Source organism: Trichomonascus vanleenenianus (assembly GCF_965637985.1).
Source record: "Trichomonascus vanleenenianus strain CLIB 3782 genome assembly, contig: TRVA0_001S, whole genome shotgun sequence".
In the NCBI taxonomy this organism is placed as follows: domain Eukaryota; kingdom Fungi; phylum Ascomycota; class Dipodascomycetes; order Dipodascales; family Trichomonascaceae; genus Blastobotrys; species Blastobotrys vanleenenianus.
This window is the reverse complement of record NW_027481886.1, coordinates 595155-607077: the sequence shown is the minus strand read 5'-3', so window position 1 is coordinate 607077 and position 11923 is coordinate 595155. Positions and strand designations below refer to the sequence as shown.

At 47.7% G+C, this 11923-nt stretch overlaps 7 protein-coding genes across 7 annotated transcripts; 2 read left to right on the top strand and 5 right to left on the bottom strand.

The window, feature by feature from the left end:
• Window positions 1-144: 144 nt before the first annotated feature.
• On the bottom strand, window positions 145-1254 carry TRVA0_001S06744 (uncharacterized protein; the record flags this gene model as incomplete). Its single annotated transcript, XM_076681960.1, has 1 exon — window positions 145-1254. The coding sequence occupies one exon, from the start codon at window positions 1252-1254 to the stop codon at window positions 145-147; it is 1110 nt and encodes a 369-aa protein (XP_076543917.1).
• Window positions 1255-1919: 665 nt separating this feature from the next.
• On the bottom strand, window positions 1920-3185 carry COQ1 (trans-hexaprenyltranstransferase; the record flags this gene model as incomplete). Its single annotated transcript, XM_076681959.1, has 1 exon — window positions 1920-3185. One exon carries the CDS (start codon window positions 3183-3185, stop codon window positions 1920-1922), a length of 1266 nt encoding a protein of 421 aa, XP_076543916.1.
• Window positions 3186-4232: 1047 nt separating this feature from the next.
• RER2 (ditrans,polycis-polyprenyl diphosphate synthase) lies at window positions 4233-5042 on the top strand (the record flags this gene model as incomplete). Its single annotated transcript, XM_076681958.1, has 1 exon — window positions 4233-5042. The coding sequence occupies one exon, from the start codon at window positions 4233-4235 to the stop codon at window positions 5040-5042; it is 810 nt and encodes a 269-aa protein (XP_076543915.1).
• Window positions 5043-5759: 717 nt separating this feature from the next.
• TRVA0_001S06678 (F-box/WD repeat-containing protein) lies at window positions 5760-7435 on the bottom strand (the record flags this gene model as incomplete). The annotated part of the gene is made up of 2 exons (XM_076681957.1): window positions 5760-7070; window positions 7295-7435. 2 exons carry the CDS (start codon window positions 7433-7435, stop codon window positions 5760-5762), a joined length of 1452 nt encoding a protein of 483 aa, XP_076543914.1.
• Window positions 7436-8033: 598 nt separating this feature from the next.
• Window positions 8034-8881, bottom strand: RPL11A (60S ribosomal protein uL5 RPL11A; the record flags this gene model as incomplete). The annotated part of the gene is made up of 2 exons (XM_076681956.1): window positions 8034-8555; window positions 8879-8881. 2 exons carry the CDS (start codon window positions 8879-8881, stop codon window positions 8034-8036), a joined length of 525 nt encoding a protein of 174 aa, XP_076543913.1.
• A 929-nt stretch (window positions 8882-9810) lies between these two features.
• On the bottom strand, window positions 9811-10452 carry YRB1 (Ran GTPase-binding protein YRB1; the record flags this gene model as incomplete). Its single annotated transcript, XM_076681955.1, has 1 exon — window positions 9811-10452. One exon carries the CDS (start codon window positions 10450-10452, stop codon window positions 9811-9813), a length of 642 nt encoding a protein of 213 aa, XP_076543912.1.
• Window positions 10453-10775: 323 nt separating this feature from the next.
• Window positions 10776-11706, top strand: PRE2 (proteasome core particle subunit beta 5; the record flags this gene model as incomplete). The annotated part of the gene is made up of 2 exons (XM_076681954.1): window positions 10776-10922; window positions 10984-11706. 2 exons carry the CDS (start codon window positions 10776-10778, stop codon window positions 11704-11706), a joined length of 870 nt encoding a protein of 289 aa, XP_076543911.1.
• Between the last annotated feature and the right edge of the window lie 217 nt (window positions 11707-11923).

Sequence of the window (11923 nt, the reverse complement as noted above, 5' to 3'; positions counted from 1 at the left end):
GTAAATTGGCGCGCCATTTTTAAAGCGCGTCGTGACGCGTCTCAGCTCCTTGCTTCATAATTGAAATGATAATTAGCGCATAACTCCTAGTTTCATCATTGAGATGATAATAATTAGGTTATTGGTAGCCTTATGTAATAAATTTTATATTCCGAGGAACATGTCCAGGCAATAGAAGGATTTGAGAGCGAGGATCTTGTCGCCTGCGACCCTATTCAACCATTCTAACACGTCCAGAGGGATATCGTACTGGCGGAGATAGTTCCCGTTAAATACTTTAACGGCGATTATATCCTCTATTTTTGTTAGCTGTTCAGGCTCGGTCGAGATGTCGGAAAAGATCTTGTTTATGTCATCTAGCAGATGCTCGCCGGATTGATGAACCTCGTCTCCTTCGCCTTCGAAAACAATCTTGTTGAGGATCTTGGGATTTCGTACCATTGTTCCCATCTTCCATGAATTGATTCGTATATGTTTTCGCCAGTGAACCGTAGCGAAGTATGTCAGAGCGGCAAGACCAGGGTGTACTCGCTCTGCGTCGATATAGATGGATTCTAAGGGGCTGCCGTCGACGGGGCTGAAATAGTGGGCCTCAGCGACGACTGCTACGGGTATTTCAACTCCTCTGGTTTTCACATCGCTCATGCTCATGAGATAGACATAGCGGCGTGAGTCCAATGGGTACTGTGAGTAGGACCAAATGTACTCCGTATCGCTAGATGTACGGGCAATTACTGTAGGATACTCCATTCCCGGCATTTTATCTCCAAATACGACCCTGACACTGAGGGGCTCTGAGGCATGGACACTGTACTCGGAGAAGCCTTCTTCCGTCGCGGCATATGTGGTCAGGTCGAATATCGTCCCGTGCGTGATCAACTTGGAAGGAGTTGTGTAAGTAAAGAAAGGCCTTAGGACGTATGGTCGCGGTTCATCTCGAGGGACCCCAGAGTAGTCCTTGAGTAGCGAGTAAGCGTGGGACAGCGATTCGTTGTAAACAAGATTGTAGCATGGTTGAACGTCAGGTCGACGTAGTCCGGGCTCGTCTTTGAGGAACTTGTAAACATGTTTGGACATTTTTACCAAAACGAGAGCCATGGTTGCTTGGACGGCATATTTGGAGTGGTCGAACCTTCCCTCTCGATCACGAATCGCCTGGGGATTATTGTGTATACGGTAAAAGCCAAACTTCTTGCTCAGAGCCTCTTCATCCAATGCCTCTGAAGGAGCCCTGTCAGATGAAGCGAACCTCATTTCCTTAGTTTTTTTTTGCTTAGCAATTGATAAAATATCAAGTTAGGAAATGTTGATATTGGTTTTCAAAACAAATGCGGCTCATGCGGCTCGCGCGGCTGGCATTCCCTCGTACGTTTTTCTGCCCTACGGCCCCCAATGCAAGGCCGAAAACGCTAAATAGATTTTGCCAGCATATTTCAGATTTTTTGCTAATGATTTTTTTGTATAACTATTGTGATATTTGAAGAAATTGGCACAGTAGCGGTACAATATGGCGAATAGACACAGCTTACCAAGCCATATTGCGAATAGCTACCGGTAGATAAATGTTAAATTTTAATTCAGGGTATTATCTAATCAATAGTTGTCAGAGGCCCCCAGACGCTTTTTTTTAAAAGTTCTGCTGGTATAACACGATTGATAACATTTATTACCGATAACGTTAGTACGGTATCTAAGTAATAATAACCTGTTTTGGTAATAATATTCATAATAATATCCGCCTGCTCCTGCTTTTCAAGATATTACACAGAGTTTAGACAATTGAATATTCAACCCACATAATGTAGCCATTTGCATTTGAAATTAACAGTAATAAGATAAAAAAAATTGAAGAGCCATAAATATGATAAATAACAATTCAATCTACTATATACAAGATTATACATATAAATAAGCACTCTCTACTTCTTTCTATTCAAAACAGCCATGGTGATCTTCTTGAGCGCCTCAAGGGCATCGCTGGGTGGCAGGATCTCTAGCTGCTTGAGAGCGTCGTTAGCATACTGGACAGCCAATTCACGGGTCTTCTCGACACCATTCGCCTGCCTGACATATTCCCGAGCAAGCTCTACGTCGCCTGGGCTCTCGAACTTGCGTCGGATCATGTTCCCTAGCTCTGGGAACTGCTCCCATGCATAAAGCACCGGCGCAGTCGCCAGACCAAGCTTGAGGTCGGCGCCAGCCGGCTTGCCGAGTTCAGCGTCAGTGACAGTGTAGTCAAGCATGTCGTCGACAATCTGGAAACACAGACCAAGGTTCCGGCCATAGACATAGGCGGCCTCGACCACAGGATCCCTGGCTCCCGACAGCACAGCCGCCGCTCGGCACGACTTGGACATCAGACTGGCAGTCTTGAGGTACGTCTTGTGGATGTAGTACTCAAAGCTAGCCCGATTCGCCTGGGTGGTCGTGTCAACAGCCGTGTTCTTGAGCTGCATGAATTCACCCTCGACGAGGTTAGCGATGGTCGTCGAGAGCAGCTCAATGACTTCGGCATTTCTCAGCCGCGCAATGGCGACAGAGGCCCGTCCAAGCAGGAAATCGCCCGCCAGAATGGCCATCTTATTTCCGAATGCAATGTTGCCGCTGGGCTGGTTTCGCCGCGACGCGGAGTTGTCGATAACATCGTCGTGGAGCAGAGACGCAGTGTGGATCATCTCCACAATCTCAGCCAGCCGCCGCTGCTTCGGCAGGATGCCGTTAGACTCAGTAGGAAGAGCACTCATTGGCCTGCTGAGCGGATTGAGCACGATATTTGGGTTGACTTCGTTGAGGATGCTCAGTGGACTCAGTGGATCGTCGACACCCTCGCCGAGCATCGGCTTAGCGGAAACACTGTCGGACTCGTCACGCGAGCCTCGATCCCGCTGATCCACTGGAATCTCTGACAAAGCCTTGCTTAGCAACAGCACAATGAGTGGCCGAACGTGCTTTCCCTCACTCTGGAAGTAGTACAGGGCGACCTTGTTCAAGGTCGGGTGGCCCGATCCAAGCAGCGAGCCAATGTTCTTGGCCAGCGTAGACATCTCCTGGCTGACAATAGAGAACGGGTCGTTTACTGGGGTATCTGGCTGCACGATCTTGGACGCAGACTCGACGGTATTGATGAATTCCTGGTTTTTCGGCCTGGACGTCGGAGCAAACGCCTTGACCGCCTCGGCGAGCATTGATTTATTTCTGACATGACGAAGGGGCATACCCATTGCCCTCCGGGCAGGAAGCTTGGCTACAGACCGCAACATTGAAGGTATTTTCTTTCTTTGGGGTTGTGGAAAATTGAAAAATTGACGCGGTGGTGAGGCTCTGTCCGATGAAAAATTAAAAAAAATCAGCAATTCGCGAACCGACAAATCAGTTTAACTAGGCGGGTCTCAAAAATCGGTTGAAAGATCTCTCTGAGACGAAATTGGCTGGAAAACCAGGGGGAGTTGAGTGAAATACCGGGGAGAGTTGAGGGTGGTTGAATGCCCTGTTGTGGAATGAAAATTTAAAAAAACGTGCAGCTTAAGCGTGAGCGTTGTTGAGCCGCTCTGTAGGTGCGTAATTCGGGATTTCCCTACCGGAGACCATCAACCATTTTGCCGGCATTTGACTGACTGATCTCATTCATTATATTCGAGTGGTCAATCTTGAAAAGGCGATCTTAATCGTTGAAGGGTTCGGGTTTTATTGGCAAATCTTGTTCCCTAGCAGTGGTTGCTGTAATTTCAACGGTCTGGAACTCTTCGGGTTATGATTGTCGGTCTTACCGTTCCGTAATGCATATATTCTCTACAGATACCGAGGCACACCGAATATATAGCGAAGTACTTTATGTAGTGGAAAATTGCAGGGCATTATGAGTAGTGGATGTTTGGATTATCTCGTATTTCACTCGTTGATGTATAGCTCGTACTTTAAAGCTATAGGGAAAGCAAAGTTAACTAAATCCCGACCAGCCAGACATACCTATAGCTAGTCCTACACACTTTGTAATACTTTATAATACTTTATCATACTCCGTAATAAGTATTGCCACTAGCGGCAGTTAGATTTCAAAAGTATTATATTGTCCAACGTATAACCGTACAGTAAAGCGGCTCTGCGTTATTTTCCTGCACAGCTCTGTAGTCTTCGTGTCATCATCGACATATCACCTCCGAAAATTAAAAAAAAATCAAAATCAAAGAAATACCGCAGTCAAAGAAATACTGACTGCAGCGGCACGGAGATAAATGGATAGGACAGTCTCGAGATTCCCAGGGCTCCAGAATGTCCTCAACTTTGGCAAGACGTGCCTGATCAACGTGCTCAAGGCCGGGCCCGTTCCCCAGCATATCGCAATAGTGATGGACGGCAACCGGCGCTATGCCAAACGGCGCAAGCAGGAGGTGCGAGAGGGCCACAACGCCGGGTTCGAGAGCCTCGCGGCGACCCTCGAGCTCTGCTATAACGCTGGGGTCAAAGTCGTTACTGTATTTGCATTTTCCATTGAGAACTTCAACCGCACGCCGTACGAAGTCGAGTCGCTGATGGAGGTGGCCAAGTCACGGCTGAACCAACTCTGTGAACATGGCGAGCTGGCTGAACAGTACGGGGTGCGCATCAAGATTGTGGGCGACCGGTCGCGGCTGTCGCCAGACGTGGTTGAGATTGTCGAGCGGGCCGAATCAACTACCAAAAACAACTCCAAAGCCGTGCTCAACGTATGCTTCCCGTACACTTCGCGGGACGAAATGGCGGCATCGATACGCAAGATTGTCGGTAAGGCCAAGCACCACAAGATCTCGCCGGCGTCGATTGATGAGCACATGATAGAGGAGAACATGTACACCGGCGACAGTCCCGAGCTCGACATTCTCATTCGCAGCAGTGGCGTCGAGCGGTTTTCGGACTTTATGCTGTGGCAGAGCCACAATGGCACGCAGATTGAGTTTATTGACAAGCTGTGGCCAGAGTTTGGTTTCTGGGATATGTACTCCATTTTGCTGCGGTGGAGCATGCGCAAGGCCAGTTCTGGCAAGGACTATGAAAAGGACGAGTAATGAATAATTTTGCATTTGTAGATAACCATAATATTGAAAAGTTTGTCATTGATAGAGTGCTCTATTTTTTATATTAATTGATTCGATGTTTAATATTCATCGTTATTGGATATCATACGATAAAATGATCAATTACCGGGTATTTCACCATCTAACCACACTTAAATGGAGTTGCTACATATAATACTAATTCGTTTTTGATGATCTTCCACTATGCCTGGCAGTTTAGGCAACTTAGTTATCGTCGAATACCGGTACATCTTATTTAATATCTCGTTCTGTTTATCACCCCAATTGATATTCGTATGGGATGAAAATAATACGAAAGGTTTGATTGTCTTTCCTCTTTCTAACGAATTTCAACGGTAAAAAATGATGACAATATCTTGCGACCCAAGTGTCTGGCGGATCAATATAAACTCGTTCCAACGAGTCGCAATTGTGACTTATTAACGATTTGATTGCTATCGTCTGGACGTGCTACGTAGTTCAAGTCCTAATCCGAATTGTACAGTATATAATAGCGTTGAATTCTTACTTTAGATAGGCCGGTACTAGAAAATCAATGATTCTTTTTTAATTATTAAAGCAAAGAATAGCATTGTAGCGGCAATTAAATTACAGCGAATCCCTCCGCGAAGCGGAGCTACGGGGGTTTGGGGGCTGGCCCCCAAGTAGCATTGATAAAGATACATAACATTACTGTTGGAATAATGGTTACCAATCGCAAGCCAAAGAATCTATACCGTCAATGCCGTGACCGAAATCAAGACATGTTATCTCTGATCCCGGCCCACATGTAAACAAATACCGCGAATTGAACGCAATGCTATAAACTTGACCGCAGTCCGACCAGTCCGCCTTGTGAATTTCGTACAAGCCACGCCACCGCTGCTGCTGCGAAGGATGTAATTGGGGGTTTGAGAACCCAACCGAGACCCGAAATCCGTCCATTGACTTGACCCCAAGGCGTCCATGGCCGTCACGACACAGCAGAGTTTTGTATTCGTCTTCGTAGTCCAGCAAATCGTTGTACGAACGGCGTTCCCACAGCTTAATTGTCCCATCGTACGAACCACTAGCCATGACATCTCCATTCAGGACAATACTTCGAATAAGATCTTGATGAGCATTGTATATGCTGCGCACCCACTTGAACGTAGTCGCATCGAATACCTGCAGCGTGTAGTCTGACGACCCTGAAACGATGGTTCTGCCATCAAAAGCAAGGCTCACAATTGCGCGCATATGGAATCCTTCAAACACATGCAGACCAGTGCCGTCATTGAGATCCCATACTCGGATCGTGCGGTCGCTTGAGGCGGACACTATTCTGTCATTTGCGACTTGGACGCAGTTAACCGCGGAAAGATGGGCAGAAAGGGTCGAGACAAGTTTAAACGTCGCAACGTCCCATATCTTCACTGTGCCATCCTTGGAGCACGACACAATGCGGTTCTTGTATACCTGGATATTGAAGACAGAGTCAGAGTGTCCTCTTAGAGCTGCTACCAGGGTTTTAGAGCTATAATCCCACACGCCTACAGTAGCATCAGACGATCCCGTTACGACAATCCCCCTGGCCATGTCTGTTGCAAGACATAGAACAGAACCCCTGTGGAACCGCCAGGTATCGATACAACTATGGGAAAAAATATCCCATAGCTTGACAGTATGATCCCGCGACACGGAAATAAGCACGCCATGGCGGGGTTCACATACTAACGCATAGATCGTGTCGGAATGACTATCGCTGAGCGATTTACAAGAGAATGTCTTTTTGACGCACCTGCCCGTCGTCCAATTTCGATTCAACTCCACTGCTACGCGAAAAGCACTTTTCCAGTCGCTGCATCGCCTAATCAGAGGGGCAAACCTCCATGCGTGAGCGTTCTGCTGGAACAGCTGCCGCCAGACAGCGTTTGAAGAGGCAATTGCGTAGAGCGGTCGATTTACCAGTGCGCAGTTGACGACGTCGTCAACGCCCAGGGCGGAAAATATTTCTAGCCACACTTCGACGGGTACATTCTTGTTCCTCAGTTAGTTTTATATTTTCAATTATGATATGCACGCCGCATCGAAGAAGCGGCTGATCAGCCGTGACAGGCGTCAGTACTGTCAGATCGTGAGATCCTGGCCTGCATAGAAGATCACGAAGATCACGCCTTGAGGAAAAAAAAAATTCGAAAAAAATTCGAAAAAAATTCGATGGCTTTACCAAAAGAAAGAAAAATATTGGCAGGTGTGCTTACCTGAAGATTTTTGGCTTGAAACTGGTGGACTAGATCTGCTACGGCAGCCTTTGGAAGATGAAGCTGTTGGAGGAATAAGTAGGCCAGTTGCTGTTTCTCGTTAACACTCAATTGGCCAATACTCCGTTCCGTAAATAGCATTATGTTTATTGTCAATGGTTGACGATGGACTAGGCATCAGGATTCCAGCGGTTCTATATATACTGCATAACCAGGCAATCATGTAAACAATGCCATGCCATTGTCATGCGGTATTCATGATTTACTGTATTACAGGATAGGCTTTGCTTCATGCATTGTGTCCTGGCTGAGGCGTGAACGAGGTACATAGTGCGTAGCGAGACACAAACGAAAGGGATATTAAAACATGTCCCGTATATCATCGCCATTTCCCTACCTCAAAAGTGTTTGTACCTCTGTCATAGACAATCCTATGCAATTGCAGTGCGACCATACGAGGTATTGTACCAATTCTGCCATCTGGAGCGATAACGTAGAGCCACTTTGCTCGACTGAAGACAAACTTTGTCTCGCTCGCTACATTAATCTAACAAATACAGTAGTATCAGAATGTTTCATAGAAAACTACTTTTCATGCCAATGCAAGTGTTAATACTAACCAATGTTACTCAGGATTGACTATAAACCCGCAAATCAGCAAATTATGTTACACGTACAACCCTGCAAAATGTATATTTGTACATGACAACTTTTTTTAAATTATATTAAAAAGAGAGATTTAGGCACCCATGACAAGGGCGTCGTACTTCTGCTTGAACCACTTGATGGTGTCCTCCTTGGAGATCTTGTGGTTCTTGCCAACCTTAGCCTGGGCTCGCTTTCGTCGGGCAACTCGGTCACCTGGTCGGCCAGTGACAACGTAGAAGTCCATACCGTAGATACCAATGTTTGGGTCGTACTTGATACCAAGATCAATGTGCTCGTTAATACCGAAACCGAAGTTACCAGTGTCGGAGAAGTTCTGGGCCTTAAGCTCGTACTCCTTGACCTTGAGGCCTCGCTCCAAGATCTCCTCGGCCTTTGGACCTCGGACAGTAACGTGGACGGAAATCTTTTCGTTTCTTCGGATGGAGAAGGTTCGGACGGTGTATCGGGCCTTGGAGAAGACTGGGGACTGACCGGAAAGCTGCTCCAGAACCTTGGCGGCTCGGGTCAGTCGATCACCGGACTCACCGACACAGATGTTGAGAACAAGCTTCTCAATCTTGATATCTCGCATAGGGTTGGCACTCTTGTCGCTCTACAATATTTAATGTTAGTCTCCATCACTCACTGAAAACACTGAAAAATTGGAGAAAACCGCCCCATTTCAACTGATAGAATAAAAAGCTTTGAATAGTTTATCAAGGCACAAGGAAAGTCCGTTTTCGTAGTTGGTAGTTCGCGCTTTTAGTGTTCCCTCCCTTGGCTTATAGGCTTATAGCCCAACCAATAGTCGATGATCAAACCGTCCATGGACTCCCCCTGGTGTCGCGGAAAACTCATTCCCATAACAAAGCACACTCCATCATTCAGTCGAAACAAAAACCGGCATCATTCCCCTTCTCTGTCGATTATACATACCATTTTTGCTGATTACTGTTAGAGGGTTGGCGGAGGTCGACGACTTTCAGTAGTTGAAAAAAAGATTTTTTGGGCCACAGACGCGAGAGTTGGACTGCATGCGCAACTCCCAATCACCCCAGTCAAGTTCGCCTGCCCGCCAAAAAACCTGATTGCGTGCCCTGCCAAACTTAACTCCCATTTCCTCGCCATTTCAGGCCCGGTCAGCCGCACCGCCCTTTGCGCGCCCCGACCCAAACATTTCCCCCCGCTGCTCCCAGTCCTTAATCTACGCCGCCTAGCCGTACTTGCCCTATTAGGAAACTGCCAGTCACTTGTTCCATCGCAAAGCTTACAGTGATCCAACGGGTTAAACGAACCGGATGAACCTTGATGGTGTGCCGTTAATTGTACAGAATTGCGTCTTCGAGGGCCAGCCCTCGAGCTCCCGTAGCTCCGCTTCGCGGAGGGGCTTTTATTCTTTTGTAATTGCTGTCTACTTTATAGCGTATATGTACGATATGTGTTCACGCGTTTGAGGCATGAGCCCCATGAGCCGCATCACGGATCTACCCCCCAGAGACAGGCTTCAAAGCTCAATTGGGGGCCAGCCCCCAACCCCCCGTAGCTCCGCTTCGCGGAGAGAAAGAATACCTCCGCGAAGCGGAGCCCCAGGGGGGTTTGGGGGGACTGGTCCCCCCAATGAACACACTAGCCATATACCTCTTGTCGAATCACTTCTACGAGTATATCGGTAAGCAAACTCAAGTGAAGGATAATAAATCATTATATACTATTTTCATGTCAGATACATAAGTGTGTGGGAAGTATGGGTGAGATGGGGGGTTGTCGTAGTATTAAAAGCACCAAAAAGGTGAAAAAAAGGTGACTGGTTTTTTTGGTGGGTTAGATGCCCATCAATTGACGGTCGAATATAATAATAGATGCAATTTTTACTTGGCAAGAGCCTTCTTGTTCTGCTCCTGCGCGTCAGCGAACTGCTTCTTGAACTCCTCGGCGTTCTCAGAGTTGGCGAATCGAATGGCCAGGGTCTGCGCCTCTGGCTCGCCCTCGGAGACATCGGAAGTGACGTTGTAAACCCAGCTTCGGTCGGAACCAACGTTTGGCTTGAGGGAGTACTCTGGCATCACGTAGTGGTTGGCGCAGATCTTCAGGGTCTTATCTCGTCGCATCAGAAGTCGCACCTTACCGCTCTCCTTGTGCTTGAGGAACTTGACGTCACCAGTGCCTCGCTCCTTCCACTCCTTGGCCTCAGGGTCGTATCGGAACAGCTTGGCTCGCATCTTGAAGATGGCGTCCTCCTGCTCCTCGTTGGTCTTGACCTCGACCTTCTCGAGCTTGACAAGTGGCTCAAAGTGCACATCTGGGGACTCTGGAGCCTCATCCTCGTCTTCCTCCTTCTTCTTTACCTCCTTCTCCTCTTCCTTTTCCTCCTCCTTCTCGACCTTCTTTGGCTTGGTGCCGAACATGGCAAGGGCAGCTGCCGCGTCGCTAGCAGCAGCAGCTGGCTTGGTCTCCTCAACCTTCTTGGTCTCCTCGACCTTCTTCTCGACTTCCTCTGGCTTGTCAGACATTCTCAATTACTGGATCAATTGGCTTGTTATTCAGGGGGAAAACGTGAAAGGGGAAAGTGAAAATTACAGCGAGAATAGCAATATGCAGCCGCCACTAACAACCGGCCATAGAAAAATATTCATAAACAAACCCGCTCACCATAGTAACCGATAACTCCCAATGCCGCGCACGCAACATCACCAAAAATGTTACAACGTTTCCTAAATTAGATTAAGTCGTTAGTTCGGTCAATTTAATACTCCCAAGCGACACCACCCACCACCACCACCATTGAAGCCATTACAGCCTATATTATTGTGGCATATCATCAAAGAACGTAATAATGGACGCAATTGCCCAACGGTACTCGTTCGCTTCGGAGCGAGAGAAGGAGTTTGAAGAGAAGAACGCTTACGGGAACCTCTGTGGCCCGAATAACCAGCTCAAGACTGCTATTGCCCCATCAATCGCCGTTCCACCCATTTCACAGGTATGTGTTTGCCACCCCACCATTACCACCTCGCAACCGCTAACAGAAGGTATCTAATTAGCCAAGTGCATTCCTGAGAGCCCACACTGATGATGCAAGCAACCCAGAAGCCAAGATTAAGCTTGTCCATGGTACTACTACGCTGGCATTCCGATTCCAGGGCGGCGTCGTGGTCGCAGTCGATTCCCGAGCCTCTGCCGGTAATTGGATCGCCTCGCAGACTGTAAAGAAAGTAATTGAGATCAACCCGTTCCTGCTCGGAACCATGGCCGGTGGTGCTGCCGACTGTCAGTTCTGGGAGACCTGGTTGGGTACCCAGTGCCGACTGCACGAATTGAGAAATAAGGAGCGAATCACGGTCGCTGCGGCATCTAAGATCCTGTCCAACCTGACGTACCAGTATAAGGGTGCCGGGCTGTCGATGGGTACCATGGTTTGTGGCTACACCAAGAAGGAGGGCCCAAGTATTTATTATGTCGATTCAGACGGCACGCGGCTCAAGGGCAGCTTATTCTGTGTCGGATCCGGTCAGACGTTTGCCTATGGTGTGCTGGATGCGAACTATAAATGGGATCTCACTGTAGAGGAGGCATTGGCGCTGGGTAAGCGGTCTATTCTTGCTGCCACCCACCGAGACGCATACTCTGGTGGTTCGATCAACCTGTACCACATTTCTGAGGAAGGATGGACTTATCACGGCAATTACGACGTTGGCACGACGTTCTGGGAGATCAAGGAGGCCGAGGGATCCTTCAACCACGTCAAGATGAAGTTGGATGATTAGATTATATATTAAATAGCCAAATTCTAATTACGATATACTTTATCTATCAAGCAGCCGTCTGACCTAAGTATAGCTTCGAATAACACCAAAGTAGGAGTAAGCATGGGGGGGGGACCAGTCCCCCCAAGCCCCCCTGGGGCTCCGCTACGCGGAGGATTGGTTGACTCTACGGGGCACTTGATACGCATTGTAACTGGAGTTTTGTTACAGATTGGGT